The sequence below is a fragment of the Vigna radiata genome, unplaced genomic scaffold (assembly GCF_000741045.1).
Source record: "Vigna radiata var. radiata cultivar VC1973A unplaced genomic scaffold, Vradiata_ver6 scaffold_7, whole genome shotgun sequence".
In the NCBI taxonomy this organism is placed as follows: Eukaryota; Viridiplantae; Streptophyta; class Magnoliopsida; order Fabales; family Fabaceae; genus Vigna; species Vigna radiata.
The window spans coordinates 1,365,439-1,390,125 of NW_014543262.1; the positions used below are offsets into that span (position 1 = coordinate 1,365,439).

Here is a 24,687-nt window from a genome sequence, read left to right on the forward strand (position 1 = left end):
ATTAAATACTTAAAATATAAAAAAAAATTATTTGTTAAAGATTTAGAATTTATTTAGTTCTTTCGTCATTATAAAGTTAGTATATAATAATAATAATATATCATTATTTACTATTAATATTATTATGTTTATTATCATTATTTACTATTAATATTATTATGTTTATTATTTTGTATTTGCATCTAACTTTTAATTTTATAAAATGGAAATGGTAGAAGTACTAATGTTAAAGTTTCCTCTGAATTTTATATTTTGTAGTATGTTACAAATTCAAATCTGAACCATGTGAATGCTCCATTAATGTAGAGAGAGAAAGAGAAAGATGGTTAAGGATAGTGGGGAGGTGTAGGGTATTTTTGGAATAAAGAAAATAGTGGGGAGGTTAGAATATTTTTGAAATAAATTAAATTAATGGGGAGGTACAGGTCCCACTTGGGGAGGTGTAGGGAGCAACACCCTCTAAGTTTATAAAACTTGTCTGGGTTTATAGAACCCGTCTGGGTTGTTAGAACCCATATGGGTTTATAGAACCCGTCTGGGTTTATAGAACTCGTATGAGTTTATAAAACCCATCTGGGTTAAAAAAACAACTACGTTTTATTTTATTTTTTATTTTAAAAAACAACTACCTTTTAAAAAATATATAATAAAAGCTAATAACTTCCCTCGTACACGTGGACCAATCAGGATTTTTCATAACTACCTTTTATTTTTTTATTTTAAATTAAATTTTAAAATTATTAAAATACCTTGAATTTAAAGTTGGTTTTCTTTTTTAACAGGGACATTTTTGTAACTTAAAATTTGGTACACTTTATTAAAATGTACCAACTGAAAAATCATCTATATATATATATATAGGGTTGTTCTGTGTACATTTGGAACTCCATTTTTTTATTTGTCTTTCTTAAACACAGAAGGATTTTCTTCTATTTTATATATTTAGAAACTGAGAAACTAATCACTGTTACAATGTCTAATTCCATCAGTTTTTAGTAAAACAATGTGTAATTGAACTCTATAGAGGTATACCAGTTTTTTAAAATAAGAAAATCAAATTATATGACAAATTAAATTAAAAAATTATTTGTATGTCAAAGAATCTTTCATTTAGTGCATAAAAATTAATTTTCTATTTTACTTTTAATAATATGTTAAATTCTGAATATAAAAATACGGTGAAAAGAAAATGATGAAAAAAACTATCACTTTATTTATTTTTTATTATTACAATCGATATTAAATGATGATATTTATTTCATATTATTATAAACATAGTATATTGGTGGAGTATAATTGGATATTATTGCTGTAAATATAATAAATAAAATATAAAAATTAAAACTAAGATAAAATGAATTAGAAAGATAGAAAAGGAAAAAAAAAATGGACACTGCTTTTGTTTTACAGGAATTTATTAGTGTTACAGAACATTTGAGAAATATTATGTTTTTTGAGGAAGATATAAATGGCAGACTAAAATAGAGCATTGATGGAAATTGATAGAGTATAAATTGGTTTTGATGGAAGAAAAAATTTGGGAGTTTCATTTTCATTTGATAGATGTATTTCTCCCCTTTCCTCAATGCTTCCTAAAGTTGAATGATTCGTAAGTGAAGAGTTAGCACACCCAGGACGCTACTGTTGTTTTGGTAACACACCATAACACACAATCTCTCTCTCTATTCATTTCTTTATTCTTCTATTTCCTTAATAACCACGAAAACCATTACCAAAACAATTAAGCAATTCATTTCCCTTATTATTTTCATTTCATTCCAAGATTCCTTCCCTCTTTCAAATTCAGGTATTTAAGAAAGCCACAATTTTTGTGTTTTACATTTCAACTTATTCGTCTCGGTTTCAATTGAGAAGAAAAGAGTTTATTTTATTTTTTAATTATTATCGGTAAATTAGACACTTTTAGGGTTTATGCAATTTCTGTCTGTATTTGTTTCTGAAGGTATTCTGTTATTGAAATTCAGTTCTTTTGTGGCTCTTGTAACTTGGGTTAGGGCAATCAGGGGGAATTACCACTTGGGTTTGTGTTTATCAGCATCTGAAACTACATAATACTTGTGATGTGGGTTATGGAAACAACAGGGAGGAGCTCTAGCTGGTGTGATGCATGGAAATTGGAATTCATGGAGTTTTATTGTGAACATTGATGATGATAATATTCTTTAACTTGATGGTTGTGTGCTCTGATAAAGGGTCCTTTTTTTACTTGTAGGCTTGAACTATATAGTAAAGAGGCATACTAATGTCTTCAAGATCGTTGAGGAGAAGACTCCATCATGGGGATGTCGATGGCAAAAGGAAGGAGCATTTTGATTCTTCGGGATTAGACTCTTTGAGTGAGCCCTTGCTGGCAGATGATGATTATACTGAGAATAAGAAGGTGAGGGAACTATTTGGGGGGCGGAAATATTTTGAATTCATTTTTAAATGTGTATACATTATGTGATGGTTTTCCTTGTCTTACAGATATGTACTCTAGAAGATCTATGGGATGACGAGAGGAAGAGGGCGCAGTTTCATTGGACATTCATATTCTCAAACATCATTGCGCAATGGGCTCAGTGGTTAGGTGTGTGGTGGATGACTGTTTTGGACCTTTCAGATGCAATCAAGCTTGATAGTATCAGTAATTGAGTAGTAGGCTGTTCACCAATGTTAGCATAGAGCAATACTTGACTACTTTTTTCATCATGAGTGTTTTCATTAGCTGCAACTAGCCTAATGATATTATGTTCATTTTTCCTCTGCGGAAGTTGTCTTCTTCTAGTGCATACGTTGACTGACCCGTGTTTACCAAACATTCTCATAGGGTAGCTCTGCATTTAACGTTAAACATGATTCTTGTGGTAATTATGGGGAACCAATGCTTTTGGCACTGTTCAAGTGAAGAATTCAATGATCTTTTTCCCTTGAGGTCTTTCTTTTATATTGGTAACTAAAAGGATCAGTCATTGGGCTGTGAAATTTTTGTACTGAAGCATTTCTGAGGGATCTTCTAAGTATTAGTTGACTGAAGTGATGGAGATAGATGATTGATACCAGGTTAGTTATTGAGTTTTGGGGCAGAATCACATGGTGATGGGATCACTACATGTGAGGTTTGAAATGTAAAGCCTAGTGATAAATGGGAAACAGTGCTTGGGATATTTCGTTTTTTGAAATATACGAACTTTCTAACAGAGGACTGTTTATATTTATTCATTTCATGTATTTTTTACGCTTTTGAAAAAATATGAACCTATACTGAGTAAACATTTGGATTTCATGTATTATTATCTGTATGCTTTCCTCATATCTGACTGGTGTACAAATGGGAATACAAGACATGCAGCATGTCATGATTTTAACAGTGATTTTGTGACCTTTAAGCTTATTTGATTCATATTGTCTTTGCAGCAAATGTTGTACTAGGATCTGGATCTATTATTGGACGTCTTTTGTCTTTCCCTTATTCTGCCTTAAATTTGCCAAACAATAGGATTCTTCCTCCATCACTAAGCCCTCTGCAGGTATGTCTAAGGAAATCTCATCTGAAATTCTTCTGTGCTTGCTTATGCCAAATGAAGTATCCAAATTCTAATTTAAGTCTTTGGCAAATGAATTCATACAAATGACTTTAAAATTTGTATTTCCTATGATATAAATGTCCTGACATACAGTTGATCTAAATTATGAATTTTGGTCAATCAAATCAAATCTCCTGAATCTACCACCCCTCTTTTATGAATGAAATGATGCCAGATAAATTCTGATACTGTAATCAGGAATGCGATTGTATATTTATGCAGGATTTAGTTTAATATTACTGCATGATTTCTTGAATGTTTTCTGTAAGGCATAAGTGAGAAGTCAATATTTTTTCAAAATTTGATATTTATTTCGTTGAATTATAAATGCTAACTTTGAAATTTGAAGAAGTGTCCTCCTCCTTTTGTAAATGTGTTTACTCAAACATCTGATCTATGGAGATATTTTGTTTTGTTTTGTGGAGCTTCTGTAGCCCTTTTAACTGATATGATTGTAGTTGAGGTATTTGTTTGTTTGCTGCTGTTTTTGAGAATATTATCATATGCTATATATTGGTAGTTATTGTTTATAGCTTCTGGCCGCCTTCTTTTCTTGTTTATAGCAATTCATAGTTCTTTAACATGTATTTCTTTTTCAGGAAGAAAGAGTGCGACTCCTACGCCAACGGCTTGAAGTTCCTTTTGATGGTTCTAAGGCTGAGCACCAAGTACTTAAATAATTCATTTTCTGTTTAAATTTTCATATCACTTTACTGACATTTGCTACTATATCCTACATTCCATCTGTTTTATTTTTAACTTGTTTTTTATTCTGTTGTTATCTTGTGTATCTTTTGATATAATGATGCTGATTGTCTATTTTGCTCTGCAATCTGCATGCATGCTTGCTTGATATGCGCTCTTATTGTGTTTGAACTGGAATGTGAGCATGGCAATTTCTTGACTTGCAAATGCTTGCACATGAAGATAGATAAAATTTAAAATTAAATTGCCTCTCATGGATGAACTGAAATGTGTACAAGCACAATGACTATTGCGTGTCTGTAGTATAGTATAGGTATCTAATCTACCGATAGTTCTAAGAATGTACAATATAAGTAGTCAATAGAATATGTAATATACTTTTTCTTACGCTGACAGTAGGATGCCATTTCAATCTTTTTTGGTTGCAGGATGCACTTAAACAACTGTGGAAATTAGCTTACCCTAACAGGGAGCTTCCTTCACTTAAATCAGAACTTTGGAAGGAAATGGGATGGCAAGGTTCAGATCCTTCTACGGATTTTAGGTGTGTGATAAAAAACAACACCTTGTACTTTTTAGGAGAGGGGTTGGGAACTTGGGTATGGATAGGGTTTTATTAAGCAACAAGTCAGACTCAAAATATTATCTCAGATTGTTAATGCTTTACTGGTTTACAATAGTAAATGAGTGGTAACATTTTGACCCACTCTGTTGATTTCTGTAATAATCAGGGGCTAATACTCCTTTTAGGTTTTGTACTTCTAAATGTTTGATAGTTCGATTTTGGATTTTGAGGGGTAGTTTATTGCGTAAGGGGTATTTTTTTTTTTTTAAAGAAAAATATATCCTGAACGACAATTTTTTGACAAGATATTTCTCAATCATAATCTTGATCTTCCAACAACAGTTTCTTTGAAGTATCTGATCTTTAGACAATCGATTGCATATTCTTTGTATTTTGGGGAATTATGATTAGTTAATATTGAACTTCGAATCATGGTCTGTAGGGGCGGAGGATTTATTTCATTAGAGAATCTCATCTTCTTCGCAAAGACATATCCAGTAAGTTTCTTCCATTGCATTTGCATTTATGCATACACAGCCCGTGCTTAATGAGTTGGTAAATATTTGTTACTGATTTTTCATTATATTATATTTAAAGTTATAATTTGCTTACTGATTTTTCTCTCAAGGCCAAACTCTATCTCTATCCTTGTAAAGAGAGTGCTTTACTTTATATAACCTTGGTTGTACTCTTCTATCTACTTGTGCACGATAGAAATTGGCCCATAATTTATCAACTTTGATTCAGAAATTACCAGATTGCTAAATAATGTCCCATTGTGATTTAGAAAGTTATTATATGTATATAGAAAGCCTTTTGTTTTTCCTAGGGAGGAGGGAGCTTTAATACTGCAGATCCATATACATTGCTTCTGTTTTCAAGCTTAGATATTTTCTTTTTCTGAGAAAATATTTTGTAAAAAAAAAAGGTGTGAAAGAAAATTTCAGGGGGAATGATAAGATATCCCTGAAACTAAAAGAAAATAGAAAAATACTAGATGAGATTGTCTTTCACAATGAGTTGTTTCCTGAGTTGCTGGTTTATCTGCAGTCAATAACTCTTTACTGGCTAAAATTGGAAGAAAATAAGAGCCTAGTAATTTAAAAAAAAAAAAAATTGAAGTCCAGCATAGCTATCGAATCTCTCTCTCTCTGGTGTGTTAAAAATACTATTAGTCTGCCCCTCTTAACATTTCCCTCCTCCTTTTCACCCCACCTTCTTATCTTCATACTTTCCCTGGACTTTTTCTTCTACAAGCATTTCTCTTTTTTGTCTTCCACACTCCAGGCACTCCCTCATTCTCCACCTCTCTTCTATAAGCATTCCTCTTCCACATTTTACTCCTTTTTTTCATCAAAGCCAATGCTAGTAAAATTTTATGTTGCTGTTTCTGAATTAGAGTACCAAATCACTCCCGTTTCGAACTTTTTTTTTTTTATTTTAGAAATTCCTAACTGACATATAAGAAATATTTATGTAAATTTATTCTTGATGACTACACTGCTTTCATGGCTTTATTCGAAGCAGAAGTTGATTATATATTCATTGTGCACAATTATGTATGTTTTCTGCATTACAACAATGGTTTGAAAGCGGCACGTATACGTTATGTGTTGCATAGTTCAATGAGTAGAATGGTTTTGGTTAATTAAGCTCGCTTCTACCTGTCGCTGTCATAGGATTCATTCCAGCGATTATTGAATAAACAAGATGGAATCAGAGCAGACTGGGAATATCCGTTTGCAGTAGCAGGAATCAACATTTCTTTTATGTTGGCTAAAATGCTGGATCTTCAAGCAGGTAGCACATACTCTCTCTTAAGAAGAAATTCGGTTTCACACATTTAATATATTTATTTAATACTCAGTCAGATACTGATTCAACTATTTTCTTGCAGGGAATCCATCTTCTTTGTCCGGAATCTGTTTTCTCAAATTGCTTGAAGAGGATGAAATGGCATTTGATAACCTTTTTTGTGTTGCTTTTCAAATGATGGATGCTCAGTGGCTAGCGAAGCGGGCAACATATATGGAATTTAATGTAATGTAGCATTTCATTTCTTAATTATTTTTATTACTCATTGATTCATTTATAATTTTTTTTTTTTTTTCACTAGGATGTTTTGAAGTGCACCAGAGCGCAATTAGAGCGCGAGCTTACTTTGGAAGACATCTCCAGCGTTAAAGATTTACCTGCTTACAGCATGTTGAGATGATTGATAATTGTGATTTAGTTCCAACATTTCTCTGTTTTTCTTTTAAGATGAAATGTGTCTAAAGCATTTCCCACTTTATCTGTATACAGAAACGTAAAAATGAAGCATTGCAAATTTCAGATAAATATTTTTTTATCGATTTCCGCCATGCTTTTATTTAAGCATACTTCACTTACACCTTCCGTTGTGAATTCTTCGAAACTGAAACCGACATTAAAAGTAAGTCAAAATTTATATGTGAAAGATCCTTAAGCGGCTTTTGGAAATCGACAATTATTTAATCGTATTTCAAAAGCTGGTTAAGAAATTCGGTTTTAAAAAATCAATTAAAGATCAAAGGTAATTCGAAAAATTGGCCTTTTAATTTTAAATTTTTTAAAATTAAATTAATGTAATTCTTATTATATTTATTATATAATTTGTAATATGTTTTGTTCATATTATTTTAGGTAATTTGTAAAGTTATAATATGTTTTTGTTTTTTTTATTTAATTTGTTTTATGTTTTGTTATTTTATATTTATTAATTAAATTTTAATATGTCTTAATGTATTTAATTTTGAAATAATTTATAATGTTTTTTATTAATTATTTAATTTTTAATATGTTAAGTTATTTTTTATTTATTAGTTTATTTTGTAATATGTGTTAATGCATTTAATTGTTTATTTAATTTATAATATGTTTACGTTGTTTATTTATTTATTAATTTTTAATATGTTTTGATATTTTGTTATTAATTAATTTTTAGTATGTCTTAATATAATTTTCTTTATATTTAATTGATAATATGAATATGTTTTTTATTTATTATTTAATTTTTAATATGTTTTTTATTTTTTATTTATTAGTTAATTTTAATGTGTTAATTTATTTAACTTTTAATAAGTTTTTATGTTATTTATTATTTAATTTATATTATGTTTTGTTACTTTTTATTCATTACTTAATTTGTGATATGCTTTAATGTATTTAATATTCTAGTTAAATATGTTTATGTTTTTTAATTATTATTTAAATTTCAATATGTTTTTTTTTAATTTTTTTACTTATTAGTTAATTTAAAATTTGAGTTACTGTATTTAATTTATAATACGTATATGTTTTTTATTTATTACTTAATTTTTATTATGTCTTGTTATTTTTTTTTAATTTTTAATATGTTTTAATTTATTTAATTTTTAACTTAATATATAATATGTTTATGTTTTCTATATATAATTTTGAATAATTTTTTTGTACTTTATTTAATTTTTAATTTTTTATTTGTAGTATATAATGTTGCTTTTATGTATTATTTAATTTTTAATATGTGTTTTTTTTTATTATTTAATTTTGAATTTGTGTTGTTATTATTATTAGATTGATGAATATTTAGTAATCACTATGTTTATTGTAGGTTGTGATTAATATTATAAGATGGATAATTATCCATTTCAATTAATCGATTCTTAAATAAATTCGAGTTTCGTGTTCAAATTTTATTATTTTATAAATGAAGTGTTTGGGGGTGCTTATACAAATAAGTTTGTTACTGATCAAATATTCCCCTCATGTAATGATTGCATTCAATTTTAGATTTGTTTTGGTTATTATAAGATCTGACACCACAACTGGTGAAGTCGGAAGAAAGACGTTCGTTTTGTTAGGTTGTGAAAAGAGTGAGAAGTATAGAAAGTATAAACCTGATGTTTAGCCTAGTATATCCGGGACAAGAAAATATAAGTGTCCATTTAAGTTGAGGGGCAAACCCTATTCTAATGGAAAGGGTTGGGTTATAAAGATTATCTACGACTTTCACAACCATGAATTAGTTGAGACTTTGGTTGGTCATCTTTTTGTTGGGAGGTTAAGTATTGCTAAACAGTCAATACTTTTTGACATGACTAAGAGTCAAGTAAAGCCATCGAATATTCTATAAACTCTCAAAGAACATAAAGATACTAATGTGACGATAATAAAACAAATATATAATGCACGATACATATACAAACAATCTTTAAGAGGGTCGATAACTGAAATGCAACCGTTGATGATGATGTTAGATCGAGATAAATACATCAATAGATGTTTGGACAATTTTGATGTGATAAGTGACGTGTTCTAAACACATCCCGATGCAATGTACTTGTTGAATTCATTTAATATAGTTTTCTTTATGGATACCACGTACAAGACAAACAAATATTGTCTCCCCTTGCTTGAAATAGCTGGCGTCACATTAACTAGGTTGACATTAACATCCGCTTTTGCATTGTTATCAAGTGAATGACAAAACAGTTTCACTTGGGCATTGGAAAGGTTCAGGGGATTATTTATGACATCTGAGGGCGGTCCACGTGTTATTATTACTGACAAAGACCTCGATTTGATGAATGTCATTGGCAATATATTTCTTGAGACTTATTAGATGCTTTATAGTTTCCACATTATGAGAAATGTCAAAGCCAAATGCAAGATGTTAGTGGATTCAGTTGAGGCATGAGATGTGTTGATGAAAGCATGAGAAAATGTGATAAACTATGAGGAATAGTCCATGTTTAGTGCTTATGTTGATAGTCTTTAATATGTCTTTGCTGCATGGCCTCTATTTTTTGAATATGCCAATCATTGGATCATTTCGTGTTAAGCATACTTTGTTAAGGTGTGGACCAATAGAGTTATGCATTTAGGTAACACAACAACAAACAGGTAATGGTTATTCTTATTTTTTTTTACTTATTTATGTTATATGTCGTATCATAATATTAATGTCATTTGCAACAAGGTTGAGTCTGCGCATTAGAGCTTGAAAAGACTAATGAGGATCAGTATGGGAGACCTATGTTCCAGTTGAGATGCTATGCATAATGTGATTGTCCTACAACATAACAAGATCAAGGCATCATTTGAAAAAATCTTAATTTTATGAGTCAAGCTTATAAAGGAATAAGATTTAAAAGACTTGTTGGACGTGTTTCATGATATGCTCTAGGACTTATTGTTGATGAATTTGAATGAGTGAATAATATATGATTCGATAGTGGACGTTGCCGATGTGTTCTCAGATCAACTTATGGTCTACCATGTGCTTGTGAATTAGCATGATATGAGCCTAAGATAGTTCCTCTGGGTGAAATTCATGTGATGTGGACCTGATTGATCTTCTCAAGTATTGTGTCAAATGAATCACTTTCAGAATTATGTATTGATCGTGCAATTGATATGGTTTAGGAACACTTCAAGAAGATTGACATTGGAGAAAAGGTCAACATCAAACAGAAGCCAACAAAAATTTCTTACCCTGAAATGGTATCTATGGTCCCTCCTTCGCATAAAGTGAAAATCAAAAGTTCATAAAAAACTAAACTTTCACGAAATGAGAGCTCTACGAAGCGTGACCCATCATATTTTTAGCACGTAGACACTTTGCAAAGTCTTTATCAAGAAAATCTCATGTCAAATCGAAGGCTAAACAAGTTCTACGAAGGCAAATATTGATGTTAGATCAATTCCATTCAATTTGTCATCTATACATTGTCAATGTTGTAGTCGATGGTCATTGTGGTTATTGATGCATTGCTGTTTTGTTGGGCCCAGGTGAAAGCTATGACCATTATCCAAAATGACCACCATAAAGAACTTATTATATGGCATGATGAATACACAAGATTAGTGGAAAACTACAATCGATTAGAAGAACTACGATAGTCCTTGGTTGTCCATGATCAATCACATGTATGCGTTATTTAGGTTCACACATATTTCTTATTATATGTATGTATTTCTTTTGATAAATACTTAACTTCATGCCTTATAGGTTAATCTTATGAAGTGGATGACCATATCGGACATTGGTTATGTCATTGTAAATCGATACAATATGATCTTATTTTGTCTCTCATATGGTCAGAGTTATACCATATTCCCGCTATGGAGTTCACTGCCTCCTAATATCACATAACATCAATTAATATATATTAAACACGTTGATATATGTCATTTCGTACAGGTAAAGTTATATTTCTTTTGTCTCATTATAAATTATGATTCATTTACTAATATTAACTTTGAAGGTTCACTTACAAGAAGGTTGTCCAAAATAACCTCCATAAAGAACTTACTATGTGGCATGATGAATACACAAGATTGGTGGAAAACTACGATCGATTAGAAGAACTACGACAGTCCTTGTTTGTCCATGATCGATCACATGTATGTGTTATTTAGGTTCACACATATTTCTTATTATATGTTATGTATTTCTTTTGATAGATACTTAACTTCATGCCTTATAGGTTAATCTTACGAAGTGGATGACCATATCAGACATTGGGTATGTCATTGTAAATCGATAAAATGTGATCTTATTTTCCCTCTCATATGGTCAGAGTTATACCATATTCCCATTATGGAGTTCACTGCCTCCTAATATCACACAACATCGATTGATATATATTGAACACGTTAATAGATGTCATTTCGTACAAGCAAAGTTATATTTCCAAATCACTGATTCATATATAATATTAACTTTGCAGGTTCACTTACAAGAAGGTTGTCCATTACCTATTGGACATCATTTCTTCAACCCACTGTTACCCAGATGCACGAGCATGGTCCTTGTTTTATACAAATAGGATGCAATCATTTGTAGAGTTAATGGACGTTAATACAACTTATATAGATTTGGAAGATTCCTAAAGTAAAGTTTGTCATGTATTAATTTAATTTTTTATTGTAAGTATTTTATATCCATTCTTGAATAAATATGACTTATTTTAGAAGTTAGATTCTTAAAAAATGTAAATCATGTGGTTTTCATATTAACTAAATTATTTCAATTATGTATCCTTATTTAATTTGATTCAATTAAGTTTTTTCATTGTAATGTGTTAAGTTGTCATATATGTTGTAGATATAAACAAGTTCGTCAAAAAAATTATAAATAATCAAAGTATACAAAATCTGACATAAATAGTATCAATATATAGAAAATACATAAAATAAGGTCCTATCAAGAAAAAAATGATCGTCCACATACAATACGCCCACCTCTACTACCTTATGCATGCTCCTCAACCGACCTACGAGCTACTTGTAGGGGCTTAGTAGTATGGTCCCACATTACTGTATCCTCGGTGACATCATGACATGATACATGGTCTGCAAGATCTTGACAACATGCCTCATAGAACCTTGAAATGACCATAACAAACAACGTAAATAAACCATCCTAAATATCATCTAAGACAAAAATAATTAATTTGATTACATACCAACAAACCAGAATCGGACGACGACCTACTATGAATTGGGACTAGGACCTCATCTGGGATGTGTCGACGTAGTCGCAAGACAAGACGCGATCGGTCATTGTTGGGAGCACGAATGACGTACAGATGGGATACCCTCATAAACCATGTTAGGTATCCCACAACACACATAGATAAAGAATCAACTTCAATGACATGGGTTATAACATGCTCAACATACGACAACCAACACAAATCAATGATTGGAACGTTTGGCTATGGAAGACTCTTTAGCGGTCGTGGTATCATCTGCTCATAACCGAACTACCTCAACACATTCAGGTAGACGTTAGTGAATCATCTCACCATGTCTGGTCCACCCAGAAAACATACAAATCGCCATGAATGAGCGAATAGCCCTGTGTGACTGGTATGGGCACTAGATGACCACATCGTACATGAGCCCATCAAGATATGACCTTCCCTCTAGAAGACTTCAACCCTGCCTTGGAGCTACGAACCGTGAAGCCTGAGGATCACTTTCGTCGTAACTAAACGACACTTGCTTCATTCCCTTGCTAGGAAGGTGGTCATAAATCCAACTCTACAAAAACATTACTTAAATTGTGTTATAAATTCCAAAAATATATCAAAACAAAAATCCAACACAAATCTTTACTTGTAGAAGAGTGCAATATCCAGTTATTTGCTTTGTGTCAACAAAGCTAGCATCCCCAAGCTACTCAAACTAGATGCAACAGGTACGCATGAGCCACACACTCCTAGAGTTCCTGCTCACAACACTCCTCATACACATCCTTGAGCCAGCTCAACTTATGTTTAGGACTGTTGAGACTTTGGCAAGTGCACCAAATCGCTCAAGTAGTAATACCGGTAAGACCGAATATCGTTTCCCAAGAGACTTCGTTATTACTCTACTATCGTATAATTACAAACTAATTTAAACTAAAGAATGATTCCATTTTTTGTTTGATATTGTGCAATGAAAGTAAAAGTTATGCTTAAATAAAAGTTTGAACTACTCGGGGCCAAAACACGTGCAAAATGAGATGATTAACGAATATGTGGGATGAATATGTTGGAGAATGATTTCAACTAATTCCATACTATGCAAATGTACTACACCACTCTTCAATTACTTGTTCTTGTCAACTAGCTAAATCACTAAAACTCAATCCCTTGGTGAGATAGCCTAGGTTCATTTACTACATCCCAATCCCTTGGTAATCCAACAAACTCACCCGCATTAAGAAAAGAAGTTTATGACAACTAACGGTCCTAGCTCTATCCCTAGACATTATTTCCCTTAGGTGTTTAGTCTAGTTCAAGGTTCACCCAATGTTTCCCAACCTTAAGTAAACCCCACAATCAAGCTATGGTTGATCAAGTCATAACTAGCATTAAGTAAAAGACGAAAACACCAACAAGCAATGAATGAAGCATTTTTCATTTAAAAACAAGTGCATTTACAAGAAGTTCTTAGTTTACATCAATCTCCAACAAAATGAACTTAGCTCTCCATTAATGGAGAGCTTGAGCTTACAATGGAATGAAAATGGTGAAGAAGAGACTCAAGGAGATCCAAAACTAGCTCCAAGAGGTGCAAGAACGCTTCCCCAGGTCTCAGCCACCAAGAAGTTCCCAACCCTCGAAAATTGTGTGCCTTTTATAGGGTAGGGTGCCACATCAGACAACTCGCGCCCAGCGCCATTAAAGTGGCGCCCAGCGTGAAATACTCCTGGAAACAGTGAGATTTCACGCCCAGCGTGATATGTATGGCGCCCAGCGTGAAATACTCCTGGAAACAGTGAGTTTTCACGCCCAGCGTGAAATGGGTGGCGCCCAACGTGAAATACTCCTGTAAACAGTGAGTTTTCACGCCCAGCGTGAGATGGGTGGCACCCAGCGCCAGTTGTCCTGGTGAGCTTCTTGTGGACTTCATCTTTGTGGTTCTCCCTTGGTTCTCCACTCTTTATAACTTGAATGTGTTTCCAAAGTACTCAAAGTTCCTACAAAAATTGAGGAAAAGAGATGAAAACTAAAGTGTGTAACCTAAGCTAAGTTTATTCACAAAGTTAGATTAAGAAGAGGATCAAGCGTGTTTCAAGCTTCAGGAGTGTTGATTTGGCAAGAAAAATGCACCATAGATAATGGTAAAAATTACCGTTATCAAGGACCGCGTGTTCATGTCATCTCAGTTGTAGCCTTAGCGCGGTCCACGCCTAATAGATCTATGATAAGAGATAGAGCCTCCTCAAATTCTAACGGTTTGATCTCATAAAATTGACCCATAATGCATAGGTGCAACAGATTGTTCACACCATCTAATGTAACAATCATCTCACTTATTGTGAGATGAAAAGTATTTGTCTCAAAGTGCCACCTTTCTGTAATCGTTAGGATCAATCCATGATCGGCGTAGTCATAGGATAAGTTTACTAAGGAACTCAACCAAGACATCATGATAAAAGGCTTAGTAGCCTCATGATATAATCCAAATATTTTAACTTTTTTGCAATGGGAGATCGCCTTGACTTTCCCTCGATCCTACATAACAACAAGAACAAAATATATAACAAAAAAATAAGAATATAGCTAACTAAATACGAATTAACATTTAGGTTGTCTACTAATCCGGCCTAGCCATAAGGCAAATGGAACGTGCTGCGCATAATGGGTAAGCAAAGAGGTGTCTTGTAGACGTCCTAGGAATCCACCTTCTTCATCTTGTTGTTGAGCAACATTCTCCTGCACAACATGCTTGTGCTTGACATGCTTCTCGTGCTCTTTGGTAAGGAATTGCTCCTTAACAACATCAACACTAGTTTCTTGGTGCGTCCTCTACAAGTTGATGTAGCAGGTATTCTTTTTTCACCCTATGATAAACTCTCATCATGATGAGTAGACACACTTCTAATTCTAAACATATATGTCAACCAAATACATTACAAAAATATATAATAATTACTTATATATAAATAAAAAAACAAAAAATAATAAAATATTTCAATATTTTAAATAATATATAATGGAATAAATATAAATATAAACTTAGAAAATAAAAGTATTATTAAAATATATCAAATATTTCAAAATTTCAATGTTTGAAGGATATAAAAAAAGTATTATAAACTATATCTAAAAAATATTAAATAATCAACATTATTTAAATAAATAAACAAAGATAAAATTAGAATTTTAAAAGTAAATTACAAAACAAAGTTGAATTCGTAAATTTATAAAAAGAAAAAAATATATAAAAAATATATTAACAAAAAAATCTAAAATAAAAAAATTACACAATAAAAAGTATTTAAATAAATAAACAAATATAGCATAACAAATTAAAAAAATAAACAAAAAATTACATAGAAAATCAAGTAAAAAAATATTCAAAAGCGTAATTCGAATTATGAAGCAACTTTTGAAAATTGGTGAAACCTTAATCATATTTCGAAAACGGTTAAGGTTTTGTCGGCTTTCGAAAGTCGGTTAAGGCCTCGTTGTAATTCGAAATATGTCGAAATCTGAACCGACTTTCGAAGCCGACGAAGCCTTAACCGTATTTCAAAATACAGTTAAGATTTCTAAGCCTCATCCCCTACATTCTCACATTACATTTTACATACATTTCACACCAATTCATTTTAGTCATACCCACTAATTCATTTGAATCATACACACTAATTTATTTATATCATACACCAATAACAAGAAAATCCATTTAAGCATCCATGAATCAACACAGAGCATAGGAAACTAACCTTGAGCAAACGAGAATACCACAAGAACAAGACGACCACCAAACACTACGAGAGGAAGACGACTAGGGACGCATCACCACCACAATGACACGAATACAGTCACATGATCATAGAAACACTGCCACAAGTGGGAAAGTAAGGGAGGAGAAAGGGAGGCACGAGGGGGAACAAATGTGGGGTTTAGGGTTTCAAAATTTTAAATTGGGCAGAGTTATCGTCACGGTGCAGAAGGCTTCTCAAGGCGGATTTGTGGTGGTTCAACGAGTTATCGTCACGGCGACGCTACGCCACGATGGTCCTTGTTCTCGCGACGTTAGAGGCACGATCTATGGGGTTTCTTTGGTGGTTCGCGATGGCGATATGCATCTGGTCTCGTCTCGCACTTTTCGTCTATAGTGGTGGCATCACCGTAGTGCGGCAGAGTGTTCTTTATACGGGTAGTTCATATAGAAATTATGAATGTTCATATTTATGCATATCCATGCAAGTATTGGTCTATCTAAAGGAACATTAATATTTTGTTCAATTGTATACGCACTTGTGATTATAACATGTGATAATTATAAGGTTTTATGTGTTAATGATAAAATTAATCCAAAAATAGGTTTTTATTGGACATGTTTTTAACGCTGTAAGTAAAAAGGATCTACTTGAACCGTTCTACAAAATATGAAATATTTGTAAACATTTAAAAAAAGATAAGATCACTTTGAACAAATCTCATAAACCGAGATACCAAAATAGATATTAAGCCATTAAATTATTACATAAATTAAATTATGATGTAGAAGCAAAACTTTGGGATAAGTTGTTATGGAAGCATGCCCAATTGGTTTAGTTTGATAGTTATACCCTAGACCTATTCATTTGAATATTATGTTCTTGAGATAATTACCTTACATATCTCACAACCTTTATTTGTGTATCACATTTATTATGTGTCATGTTTTTCTTTCTCATAATTAAATATTATTATACATTTCTCATAATTAAATATTATTATACATTTTAATATATGAAATGAATTTCATTTTGTTTATTAATTATAAATTGATTTTAAATTGATTTTAAATTGATTGGATAAGACGGTAATATAGAAAAATTATAAATGGATCGAATCTCAAAATTATAAGAATGATTTTTTAAAAGAAAATTCATTTTTCATAATATACATGTAAGTGTATGTTTCTCAGAAACATATATTATAACAACTATCTATCATTATACATTAATAATATTACTATAGATAAATATAAATTGGTCATAATAAATTCATCCTTATGACTGATGAATGAACTTTTGTCGTGACAAAAAGTTCCTCATTATATAATGAACTTATGATCATGTACATTCACAACAAGAAATTTATTATGAAACAGACATTACAATTAGGTTTCTGTCTCAATAAACTGTTTCGCTCAACTATCAATTGTCGGTTAAACACAACATTTTATTAAACAAAATTGTTAGTTCAATATCATATTTATACAAAAATAATAGTCATAAATAACTTATATAAACTGTGCCTAAATTATTGAAAAAGTTATCTGAATCGTACTTCCACAATTGACCCCGAAACGATAAATAATAGACTTTTTTTTTGGTAAACACAAAAAAGAAAGTCATAATATGATTATAGGATGTTTTAGAGAGACTTATTAACGAAAACAGTGAAACTGGTCAAAATTAAATAAAATTTTTAATAAGACTTCTTTTAAGTTTTTTTTTCTATATATATGTTATAATACTTACATCATTTATTCAAAATATTTTAATTTATCAACATATATCAATTCTTTTTATAAAAAGTTTCACAGATATAGTAAACCTACGTTTAATGCAAGAATAAAATTTATTAATGCTTAATATTTTGATATATTTTAGTTTTTAAAATTTAAAAGTACATGAAAATAATGTTTTTAATCAAATTATGTTAAATTTTTTAATGCCATAAATATATTTTCTGGTTAATATTAAAATAAAATTATGCCAAATAATTTAAATTTTAACATTAAATATATTTAATAAGAATAAATTCAACTAATTTAAATTATATATATATATATATATATATATATATATATATATATATATATATATATATTCATTTATTTTTAAGTTTGAAAATCAAATATCAAAATTTTAAATATAAATGTATTTTAATTTTATGATATTTAAAAACTAAAAATATTTTAATCACTTTATTTAAGTACTTCTTAATATCATAACTTATAATATGGTACGTCTTAATAGGTTTTGAATGATTTTTTATTGAAAATTTATCCTTTAGTTTACAATGATACAAGGAAGCTTTCAGTGCCATCCTACGTCTACATCGTGTACTCGACGTATTTATTATTCGGATAAGAGAGTAATAAATTTTTCTAACATAACGAATTAATTTTTGGTAGTTTCATTTTGTGTAATATAAAACTAATATATATATATATATATATATATATATATATATATATATTAAATAAATATAAGAATGAAGACGAGAATGAGTAGTGAGGTGTATGAAGATAAAGATGAGATGGATATATATATATATTCATATCATATTCTAATATTCAATTAAAAAAATAAGATATTATCTCCTTTTTCNTTGACAGCTCTAAAAAATATGTTGTAAATGTAAATGGATTTATAATACACCAAATAATTAGAAGAGAAAGAAAAGAGTGTATAGGTGAAAAAAAAAATATATATATATATATATATATATATATATATATATATATATATATATATATATATATATGGGGTTTGTTAACTTGCGTATGTCTGTTTTTTAGTGAGTACATTTCAGTAATGTGTACTGCGTTTTACTAGACAAAAATATCTTAATATATCATAGATTTGAAGTTTTAAGTTGAAGGGTATTTTAATAATTTTTAATCTCAAAACTAAAAAAAGAAAAAAGAAACCCGAAACCCTTGTTCACCTCCCTCATTCCTCTCAATCCTTTCTCTTTCATCTCTCTGATCCCAACATTTCTCTGTCATCCCTACACTACTCCTAACTGAAAAAAAAAAAACACTCGCTGTTAAACAATTTGCTTTTATAAAGAGTTGAGTCATTGACATATTCGACTTAGTAGACAAAAATATCCTAATATATCATATATTTTAAGTTTTAAGGTTAGGGTATTTTAATAATTTTCAATCTAAAAACTAAAAAAAGAAAAAAGAAATCACAAACCTATGCTCACCTCCCTCATTCCTCTCAATCCTTTCTCTTTCATCTCTCTCACTCCAACATTTTCTCTGTCATCCCTACACTAGTCCCAACTGAAAAAACACTCGCTCTTAAACAATTTGCTTTTGTAAAAAGTTGAGTCATTGACATATTCGCATTCAGGAAAATGTTTATTCAAGATCTCTTCAATTTCATCATTTTCACTAACCTCTCTGATTTCAAATCATCTGCTGATGTTGAATCATCATCTTAAAAAATACTTCCAAATCAATTACTAATTCCTTCCAATGTCATTATGCTTGTGAAAATTAGATAAAATTAGATAAGACAAAAATTAGAAAATGAAAACTCATTATAAAATCATTTTTTGTAAGAAATTGTTTAACAGTGAGTGTTTTTGATTTTTTTCCAGGTCAATTACCAATTCCTTCGGATGTCATTATGCTTGTAAAAATTAGATAAAATTAGATAAGACAAAAATTATGAAATGAAAACTCATTATAAAATCATATTTTTTTTTTGTAGGAAATTGTTTAACCGTGAGTGTTGCTGATTTTTTCAGTTGGGGCAATAGTAGCAACCACAGATAAAATGTTGGAGTGAGAGAGATGAAAGAGAGAAAGTGTTGAAAGAAATGAGTGAAATGAGCAAAAGTTTGGGGGTTTCCTTCTTTTTTTTAGTTTTAAAAATGAAAATTATTGAAATACCTTTAACCTTAAAATTTAGAATTAATGATATATTAAGGTATTTTTGTCCACTAAAACCTGATAAACATTGCTAAAATATAACAACTGAAAAATAGACGTACACAAGTTAGCAAACCCATATATATATATATATATATATATATATATATATATATATATATATATATATATATATATATATATATATATATGTTGCAATTATTTATAGATGATGATTGTTAACTGCATTTTTATGACAAGTAGTTTAAGTGTTTATTATTAAATTTTAGCAATAATCGTTTTAGATATTTTAGAATGAGCAGTAATACTTTTACAGGAAACGACAAATTACTTTCATTTGACATGATAAATTATAATATTATATATTATTATATTATTAAAAGTAGTGTTAAATGAATGTTTTTTTTTTTTTAAATTGTGTTAAACTAATTTTTCCTTTTAGAAGTGATATCACTGTATACTGTATATCAATATCTTAAGTACATTTATCCATCTAAAAAAATAAAAATAAAAAAGAAGAAGAAATTGTTATTACCAAGGCAATAAATAAATAAAGAAGAAACACCTCAAATAAATTAAATTAAGAAAAACACATGAATTTTTACATTTATTATTATATTGCAAAAATGTGTCATTTTACATGCTTAAGCAAAGTAAAGCAAAGTAAAGTTCCTCTTTCCATATCCAAAAAAAGATAATATAGTCTATATATGATGATAATGGATGTTGTAATGTAACCCACCCTCCTTTTCTACATTTATAATAGCCACATTGATTTTGAAAATAGTTTAAAATAACCTTTTTATTTTAAAAAAATGTACAATACGACTAGGATCTTCCTGAAACTTTTCTGGTCTTTTAAATTTTTTAATTTTTTTACTTCCAACACCTGATAAAAATTGCCAATTTAAAATACTATTTTTTTTTAACCCTTTTTCAACAAATAATGACGTTTAACGAACATGTGCACTACTGGAAGGTGAAAAGTATTATTTTTCTAATTTATTCCTTCACCTAAAAGTAAGCCAAATGAATAAAGTAATCTAATATACTTCCATTTGAACAACTCAATATTTTTATATTTCAACACCTTTTATCATCGAGATACACAACACAATAGAAAATTAGAAACAATGACAGATAATTTAAACAAAGGTTTAAATTTTTTTTTCTCTAAATTATAAGCTGGTGTTTAATTTAGTCTTCGCTTTTAAAAATATCAACCTTTGGTCCTTAATTATAAAAGATGTATCAAATCAATCTCAGCCGTTAACAAAATCAATGAAATATGTATCAAATCAGTCTCATCTATATTCTTTCAAACTTGTGGGTTATTTGAAGGTTGTAAAATCTCCATATCTAAATGACAACTTGGTACATACATTTTTTATAACTTAAGAATCAAAAATTGGAATTTTTAAAAATCAAACTAAACTGAACACCAGCTTATAACTAAGTTTAAAGACAAAAAAGAATTTAAACCTTTAAATAAATTGCTAGCTTTCTCATAAAGTCAGCCATAAATAAAATAATAAGAAGAAGAATAAACAATGGACAATTGGAATGTGTACCCACCAGTCAAGAAGAAGAAGAAGGATAAAAGAAATGTTGTTTGATAAAGTTTAACAAATAACAATCAAATAAAGATGAATTAATCTTTTAGCTGTGAAAGAAAAGCAGACAAAAGTATGAAACTAATTATCTGATCTAATTGTTTCATGATCAGGTTCAGCTTTAGACCACCTATTAATTCGGATACGGGCTATCATTACCTGCATGGGAACATAATGATTTCATGATGTTTTATATATAATTGAGTAAACATTACAGAACAGAGAAAACAATACCTGTTCATCCCAATTAGTTCTGTAGGTTAATATAATCAGAACTATAGTTTGAATTAGTGTCCCAAACAACATTCCGATCCAAACACCCTACATAGAACAAAGGTTGTCCAATGGAATCAAATGAAATTTAAAAATGAGAGAAGAAAAAGACTGTACAAGTCTTACCTTAACTTGCAAGTGGAAAACATGACCAAGTAATATTCCAACAGGAACACCTATTATGTAATAACAGCCTATGTTCACATATGCTACGGTGCTCTGCCACCCTGCTCCAATAGCAACCCCTGTTGAAATCGAATAATTTCATATCTTTCAGACTTTTAGGATTCAGAAATCTTGAATAAATTCTTCAAACCAAGTTATGAAGCATACCTGAGAGAACTGGTTGAACACTGTTTAGTAACAAAGAAAATGCCAACAGAGGTGACAAATCCCCAACAGCAATAGCCACTTCTTCGCTTGTTGTAAATACATAGGCTATTTTTTCTCTTAAAAGTAAGAAAATTATAAACAAGATTAACCCAATTGCAAAGGATGTAAGCACCGTCACAACTATAGAAAAGATTGCAGCTTTGGAGCTTCCTTTTCCAAGCTCGTTTGCCACGCGAACACTGCCAATGAAGAAAGATAAAAAGTTAATATTCCTTTAATTTGTTCTTTAGAAAGAAAAGAATTTTCACTACTCATTACCTTACAGCAGCCATGAAGCCAAGTGATATCATCATTTCCCATCCATTCACGTTGATGCTGTAAAAAAAATATTGTTTTTACATCTTCAGTTTAATAATTTTGGAAAAAAGTGTGTTTGCATTTCTCATCTTCAAATAATCTAATGAAAAAGGAATATACCATATAGATAGAGCATCGATTTGAACCTCTGCGTTTTCCATGTTACCCGTTAACAGAACCAATATTGTGTTGTACCAGAGCTCAAGACTGTAAATTATACAGTAGAACAAAGTTAGAAATACTTAAAGAAAATCTTTGCTTTAATCATAAAGAAAATCCAAATCAGTTTAAATCATTAGCTGATAGTGAAGAAAGCTCACCATAACATGGCACCGGCAGAAAGGGACATCTTGACAACAGGCCAGAGGTCTTTGAATGCCAGAAAGGAGAAACCTTTCCATGTATCAGAGCACCACCCGCATGTCACAAATATGATTTGACCAACGTTGGGAATCCAGTATGCCAAAATTGTTGAAATCATTGCACCAGTAATCCCGAGCTTCAGATTCATTGTCAAAAGCCAGGAGAGAAACACATGAATCGCTATCGCAAAAGCTGCCAAGAATGCAATGATGACGTTTTTGCTTTGAGATTGCAGAAACATTTGGGTGGTGAAAGAGAAAATGAAAGAAAACATGACAGGAATTGCCCAGAGAGAAATGATTCCTGCAACATGTGCTATGTTCTCATCTTGGCCTAAAAGTATCAAAATTGGGCTTGTGAAGATGAACACAGGAACAAGAACAAGTGCAGTCAAGGACAAAACTATCCATGATCTCTGAAGATACACTCCCATCATGCTATATTCTTTTGCCCCAAATGCTTGTCCACAGAGTGTTGACAAAGCACTCGCCATTCCTAACTGCAATTGTCAGTTCACAGACAGAAATAATTTTTGTGTTATTATCTTGTAGCTGCAGTTGATATAGGATGAAATACTTTATTTTTGTGTTATTTTGAAGGAAGATGAAGATTTGTAGATACCAGAATACCGTTGGCAAAGCGAATGAGAACAGTGAAGACAAGGGCAAAAGCAGCAAGTTCCCTTGGGCCAATATGACCAACAAAAGCTTGACTTATAACATTGAGACCGAAGGAGGAGAACCTAGTGAATATGGCTGGTGCTGCCACTATCCACATCACTTTGCTCTCTTTCCACACCCTTTTCCACAACGATGATTCATCTTCTTTTTCTTGCTCTGAGGTTGCTGCTCTGTTCAGCAATTTCTGCTTTAGATTCTCCTCCATTTTCCCAGTTTTTGGTGGGGCTTCTAGATCAAAGAGAACAAGACTTTGACCCTATATAGAAAAACACAGAACAGAACCTAACAGAATGAAGAAGTCTTGTTTATAACCACGAGGAAGGCGAGGAAGAAGAATGATTCTTTCTCTAAATATTTTAAAAGGAAAATATATTTTAACACCAATTTTTGACACCACTTTGACACTGCATATGTGTTAAGATGTGGTTAGACGATTTTAAATTAAAAAAAAAATTTAGACAAAAGTATATTTAGAAGAGAAAAAATAAAGTATTTTTTTTTAATTTGAAATCGTCTAACCACATTTTAAACACATATATAGTGTGAAAATGGTGAAAAAAAAATAATATTAAAATATCATTTTTCATGTTTTAACAGTGAAAAGTAATTGACTGAATGATCATTATTATATACTCTCAAAACCTGACACAATCATTAAGAAATAGGTTTTCTTTCTCAACAATCGACTCATTTAAAAGTAAAGTTTCTTGAATGACCTTGTAACAAAATTACGTATCAGAGTAGGCTTCTTTATTTGAAAATTTGATTTTCACAATGTAAAATACCGTCGTTCGTGTCGAAAAATAGTCTGCAATTCAATATTTGGAAAGTCGATATATATAGGGGTTTGTTAACTTATATACGTCTGTTTTTCAGTTGGTACATTTTAGCAATGTGTATCAGGTTTCAGTAGATAAAAATACCTTTATATATCATGAATTCTAAGTTTTGAAGGTTAAGGGTATTTTAAAAATTTTCATTCTCAAAATTAAAAAAATAAAAAAGAAACCTCTCAAACCCTTACCCATTTGTCTCATTCCTCTCAACCCTTTCTCTTTCATCTCTTTCAC

General features: G+C 30.6%; 2 protein-coding genes across 3 annotated transcripts; one reads left to right on the forward strand and one right to left on the reverse strand.

Annotated features, from left to right (window-relative positions):
• The first annotated feature begins 1,494 nt into the window (after nt 1-1,494).
• On the forward strand, nt 1,495-7,215 carry LOC106753660 (ELMO domain-containing protein A). Of its 2 annotated transcripts, none has more exons than XM_014635504.2 (10): nt 1,495-1,652; nt 2,234-2,401; nt 2,488-2,590; nt 3,418-3,530; nt 4,187-4,255; nt 4,721-4,836; nt 5,300-5,354; nt 6,537-6,657; nt 6,755-6,897; nt 6,974-7,215. In XM_014635504.2, the coding sequence occupies exons 2-10, from the start codon at nt 2,264-2,266 to the stop codon at nt 7,070-7,072; spliced, it is 957 nt and encodes a 318-aa protein (XP_014490990.1). In that variant the 5' UTR covers nt 1,495-1,652; nt 2,234-2,263; the 3' UTR covers nt 7,073-7,215. The 2 variants fall into 2 exon arrangements, with proteins under 2 accessions (XP_014490990.1, XP_014490991.1); XM_014635505.2 differs by lacking the exon at nt 1,495-1,652 and adding an exon at nt 1,668-1,807.
• A 14,375-nt stretch (nt 7,216-21,590) lies between these two features.
• On the reverse strand, nt 21,591-23,903 carry LOC106753890 (protein DETOXIFICATION 21-like). The gene is made up of 8 exons (XM_014635756.2): nt 23,559-23,903; nt 22,895-23,436; nt 22,695-22,781; nt 22,536-22,592; nt 22,218-22,456; nt 22,011-22,129; nt 21,846-21,932; nt 21,591-21,770 (listed from the first exon to the last, which is right to left on the reverse strand). The coding sequence occupies exons 1-8, from the start codon at nt 23,820-23,822 to the stop codon at nt 21,693-21,695; spliced, it is 1,473 nt and encodes a 490-aa protein (XP_014491242.1). The 5' UTR covers nt 23,823-23,903; the 3' UTR covers nt 21,591-21,692.
• Nucleotides 23,904-24,687: the final 784 nt, after the last annotated feature.